Source organism: Salvelinus sp. IW2-2015, unplaced genomic scaffold (assembly GCF_002910315.2).
Source record: "Salvelinus sp. IW2-2015 unplaced genomic scaffold, ASM291031v2 Un_scaffold7721, whole genome shotgun sequence".
In the NCBI taxonomy this organism is placed as follows: Eukaryota; Metazoa; Chordata; class Actinopteri; order Salmoniformes; family Salmonidae; genus Salvelinus; species Salvelinus sp. IW2-2015.
This window is the reverse complement of record NW_019948981.1, coordinates 29,596-35,275: the sequence shown is the minus strand read 5'-3', so window position 1 is coordinate 35,275 and position 5,680 is coordinate 29,596. Positions and strand designations below refer to the sequence as shown.

At 45.1% G+C, this 5,680-nt stretch overlaps 1 protein-coding gene across 1 annotated transcript in view; it reads right to left on the bottom strand.

Annotated features, from left to right (window-relative positions):
- The window catches only part of LOC139027144 (semaphorin-5B-like), a 29,391-nt gene that overhangs the window by 1,763 nt on the left and 21,948 nt on the right, over positions 1 to 5,680 (bottom strand). Inside the window, exons 2-5 of the mRNA XM_070442306.1 lie at positions 4,331 to 4,558; positions 3,852 to 4,001; positions 3,597 to 3,635; positions 587 to 792 (exon numbers count right to left, since the gene is read on the bottom strand). Of these exons, the coding sequence (XP_070298407.1) occupies positions 587 to 792; positions 3,597 to 3,635; positions 3,852 to 4,001; positions 4,331 to 4,558 (623 nt within the window). The remainder of the gene's footprint in view (positions 1 to 586; positions 793 to 3,596; positions 3,636 to 3,851; positions 4,002 to 4,330; positions 4,559 to 5,680) is intronic.

The window sequence follows — 5,680 nt, the reverse complement described above, 5'->3', positions numbered from 1 at the left end:
TGTGTGTGTGTGAGAGGAGACAGCCAGAGAGCAGACGTTAGTTAATTAATTCAAGTAATGGCTCGATTAATCAAACACAGCTGTGTGAGTCTCGCCCTCCTTTCTGATAGGTTAACAGGCTAATGAACACATTAATAAAGAGTGGGAGGCAAACAGGTGGTACATCACTGGGACATCACAAGGGCAGGACTGACGGACGGACGGACACACACACACACACAGCTACTGTCTCTCTGCCATTCTACCAAAGAGCAAAATAGGCAAAATAAGACAAGCAAGGACTACAATGACCTGACCATTTGAGGTCTGATATTTGGTATTTGAAGCAGACCTACGTTCAAATAGTATTTACTTTCTTTCAAATTCTTCATCTGTGCTTGATTGGGCTTGCCTGATGCAATGGAACCAATGGAAAAATTCCAAAAGTGCAAACCCCACCCATCTGGCACTCCAGGCAGACTTAATTAAAAGTATTTGAAAGAAAACCAATGTTATCTATCTGAACCTGCAGGTCTGACTCTGCCCTAACGGATTGTTCCATTCCCTGTGTGTAAGGGAGGGGGGTAGAAAGAGTGGAATACTCCACCTTGAACTCCATGGGGGTGTACTTCTCGTTCTTTGGCGTCGTGTTGCCCTTATAGCTGAGGTGGTTGGGCGTGGTGGGGTGGATGACGGCTGACTCCTGGGAGGGCTTGTGGAGTCGTTGGCAGTAGGCGTAGACCAGGACCGACAGCCCCACCGCCGCAAAGAAACACAACGCTCCCGTGGCCATCAGGTGGAACAGAGAGAAGGCTGGTAGGAGGAAAGAGACAGAGTTTGAATAATATTTACTCCATTAATTTTATATGTTCCAATATGTTTGCTTTGGCAATGTAGTCTTGTTCCCAAAAATTGCGAGTTCAAACCTGTTTTGAAGGCTAAGTGCAGCTAAGCTAGTGATCAGACCTGGGTTCAAATACTATTTAAAATCAGTTAAAATGCCTTATCTGTGCTTGATTGAGCTTGCCTGGCTAAATGGAACATTTCTAAAAGTGTGAACCCTGGTCATATATCACTGCAGCCAGGCTAGAGCGGAAGCTAAAAGTGTGAACCTGGTCATATATCACTGCAAGCCAGGTAGATTAGCGTGGGGAAAGTTAAACAGTGTGAACCTGGTCATATATCACTGCAGCCAGGCTAGAGCGGAAGCTAAAGTGTGAACCCTGGTCATTATACACTGCAGCCAGGCTAGAGCGGAAGCTAAAAGTGTGAACCCTGGTCATTTATACTGCAGCCAGGCTAGAGCGGAAGCTAAAAGTGTGAACCCTGGTCATATATCACTGCAGCCAGGCTAGAGCGGAAGCTAAAAGTGTGAACCCTGGTCATATATCACTGCAGCCAGGCTAGAGCGGAAGCTAAAAGTGTGAACCCTGGTCATATCACTGCAGCCAGGCTAGAGCGGAAGCTAAAAGTGTGAACCCTGGTCATATATCACTGCAGCCAGGCTAGAGCGGAAGCTAAAAGTGTGAACCCTTGGTCATATAGCACTGCAGCCAGGCTAGAGCGGAAGCTAAAAGTGTGAACCCTGGTCATATATCACTGCAGCCAGGCTAGAGCGGAAGCTAAAAGTGTGAACCCTGGTCACAAGCACTGCAGCCAGGCTAGAGCGGAAGCTAAAAGTGTGAACCCTGGTCACATAGCACTGCAGCCAGGCTAGAGCGGAAGCTAAAGTGTGAACCTGGTCACATAGCACTGCAGCCAGGCTAGAGCGGAAGCTAAAAGTGTGAACCTGGTCATATAGCACTGCAGCCAGGCTAGAGCGGAAGCTAAAAGTCTTGGAAAGATTACAAATAGTATTTGAACCCAGGTCTACTAGCAACATTGCAATAGCGCCATAATGTTTTTGTCATGAGAGGATCTGCTCAAAAGACCAAGATCATACTGAAACTAAAGCCTTGTTCGCACGCCTTAAGACTAAAATTAGTTCTTCAAATCTGTTTTGGAATACTGACTGTCCAAACAGCAAGTTACAAGTGACCAAATCAGATTTGTGTGTGTTCAGACAGCAGTCATTTGCTGATGTTGCTATGCTAGTTGTCATAGTAACGACAGATGTGTGCGCAGTGGTGTAGGCTGATTGGTGGTGGTGCTCGTGCTTCCTATCACTCAGAATTATGTAGCAAGCTAAGTGACAACAATGCCTCCATGTTTAGAATTTTCTAATTCATAGTGGAAGTACACTTTTTTTGAAACCTCAAAGTATAAGATGATCTAACTTTCAAAACTAGTCCTTTTCGGCTAGCCACAGCAGTCAGCTAGCTAGCCACAGCAGTCAGCAGGCTAGCCATAGCCGTCAGCTAGCTAGCCACAGCAGTCAGCTAGCTAGCCACAGCAGTCAGCAGGCTAGCCATAGCCGTCAGCTAGCTAAGCCACAGCAGTCAGCTAGCTAGCCACAGCAGTCAGCAGCTGAGCCACAGCAGTCAGGAGGCTAGCCATAGCCGTCAGCTAGCTAGCCACAAGCAGTCAGCTAGCCACAGCACTCATCAGGCAGCCACAGCCGTCAGCTTAGTAGCCATAGCCGTCAGCTAGCTAGCCACAGCAGTCAGCTAGCTAGCTGTTTAGCTTTCTAGCACATTCAGTAATTTGTTTTTAAATTAACAAGCTAATTAGCTTCCACATGGTCTTGTCAAAACTGTCAACCCACTAGCTAGTAAGCAACAATATATACCAAATAAATAAAATTTGACCGTTCAGACAGAAGTTGCACAGGCAGGAATCAGATTTGTATCTGATTTCAAACCACCTACAAAGGTGGTTTGAAATATGGCTTGAAATATTTGATTCCATGTACTTTTTGGCTGTTCAGACTGCAGGAAAAATAACAGATTCGGACCAGATATGGAAAAAAATTGTATTTGAATCACTTCAAACTGCCAATGTGAACAAGGCTTTAAGGCTCTATTAAATCAGATCCGCTTTAGCCTACATCCACATGGCGGTTGATTTGGCAGTGTCAGAGTTGGAACCGCGTTAGAGCTATCAGATCCACAAGCGGCTCCTGGCATCATTCCTAAAGCAGACATTGCCATTGGCTGAACGGTGTCGCATTAAGAGAAATCCCATGCAGCCTTGTTTAGAAGTTTTAACACTRGAATGTGAGGTGTAATCTACACCTTGATCAGGCTGATAGAAATCCTCATTATTTTGTTTAATGATTTTTGATTTGAGCGCAATTATTTCTATATAGCCTACACTTTCTCATTCTGAACTTGTAATGCGAGTGGGAAGGGGTGTGGCTTCGTGACAATGATCAATAGCAGCTGCTCCCTGATTTGACAGCTCCAACACAGTTACACCTCCGACACCGCCAACATATCAGCTGTGGGTATTTGCTATCGCCGGTTAACGCTTGATCTGACTGAATCTAGGCCTAAAGCTTTTAGGAATGACAGCATTGTGTGTAATCAGGGTGGCGATGATTCATTTCTGATGCAACGGAAGTGGGAAGGGCGTAAGAGGAGAGGGGGAGGAAGGGGGTGACGAGAGGCACGCTCCATGTCCTTGGGGTCCCTGTAACCCCCCACTGGGATGGGGGGGGATTCTCATAATTCACTTACCCCCACAGCGCTGATCGTTATCCTGTCCAGGCAGAACGACTGCAGAGAAAAATAGAGAGAAGAAGAGGAAAGAAATAGGGAGGAACCGAGAGAGAAACAGACTGTTACTGCAATGCACAATTCAACCAGCCAATAGAGTCAAAGCTCCCCACAATCACAGAGTACCACTTTCTGCAGCAAAACCAACCAAACACTGCCCATAAAGTGATGGTCAGCTGGCTATTTAGCAGTATGTTCAAAATGTTGGGGACTGACCTGGCACCTCGGGGGGCTGGCAGGGCCTGCTCGCGGTGGCATTGCCCTGACACAGGCTGGGGTCTGCCTCCCGTTCCCCACACTCCCTGCTGCGATGCTGCAGCCCCTCCTYGTCACACTCCCCCCACTCTGACCACACCAGCCAGCCACCTGGAGGAACAGCGGAGGAGAAGTGGAGGGGGTTGGAGGAGAGAGAGGAGAGGGTGGACGGAGAGAAGAGAGGATGATGAGTTGTTGTTCCACTATAAGTCAAAGCAAAGCCACAGTGAACTCAACATAGCAGCTACATAACCTTAACATGACTTATGCACCATCATTTCAATTAAATGAGTTACTTTGAATGGTCAACATTTTTAAAACAATATTTGAACGAATGCTGCAAATATGTGTACCTGTGCAGGCTATGATTGAATGTTGTGTATCTGTGTATGACTGAGTGCTGCATATCTGTCATCTGTGAATCTGTTCATTCTGCATACCTTCACAGGTGTGTGTGTTGCACAGGGCCTCTTCAGTGTGCAGGCCGATGCAGATGTCACCTCCGTTGGCGGGGGCAGGGTTGCTACAGGTACGGGTACGCTGGTAGTGCCCACCTCCACAGGTGGCAGAGCAGTGAGACCATGACGCCCAGCACGACCAGGTTCCTTTCACTGGACACACACACACACCAAATATAAAAAAATATAAAAGGTTAATATCCTGTAGCCCTTCACAGTCAGTTTACAGGTTGAAAAGGGCTGATTGGACASTGATAAGCACCTCCATTGGAACACAGTGGCTGTATAGTAACGTGTTATACAGCTCTGGCTCTGCGCTTCACAGGTCTGTAGGGGTTTTGAATGACAGACGTTCTGAACTTGTGCACCACTATTGCGCCAACCAAGAAGTTCCCCCCATCCCTCCAGATAATTAGGCAACTTTTTCACATTTGTTGTTGTCTGTGTGAGGAGAATGCTGTAAATTACGAGGACTCGATGTATTTTAAAAGAGGATACATTGAGAATTATAATAAATACCGCTTTGATGTCATACAAACAAGCCAAACACCCGTGAGTCCAAATGCGCACTTCACATTTCCATATCATAAAACTCAGGTCATATAGTGTCAACGTTTATGATTACTATTTGATGTACAGTTACAAGATGACATGGCGTTATACCTGGGTTGTCCTGAACAGAATGAGCCTATGTTTGTTACATTGTGAGAATTTGCCGTGGACCACGCACCAGAATACATTCAACGACAGTGATGGGAAAAAGTACCCAATTGTCATACTTGAGTAAAGTAACGATACCTTAAAAGAAAACGACTCAAGTAAAAGTGAAAGTCACCCACTAAAATACTTCTTGAGTAAAAGTCTAAAAGTATTTTTGTCTTAAATGTACTTAAGTATCAAAAGTAAATGTAATCGCAAAAATATAATTACAGTTGAAGTCGGAAGTTTACATGCACTTAGGTTGGAGTCATTAAAACTCGTTTTTCAACCACTCCACAAATTTCTTGTTAACAAACTATAGTTTTGGCAAGTCGTTTAGGACAACTACTTTGTGCATGATACAAGTAATTTTTTCCAACAATTGCTTACAGACAGATTATTTCACTTATAATTCACTGTATCACAATCCAGTGGGTCAGAAGTTTACATACACTAAGTTGACTGTGCCTTTAAACAGCTTGGAAAATTCCTGAAAATTATGTCATGGCTTTAGAAGCTTCTGATTGGCTAATTGACATAATTTGAGTCAATTGGAGGTGTACCTGTGGATGTATTTCAAGGCCTACCTTCAAACTCAGTGCCTCTTCGCTTGACATCATGGGAAAATCTCCT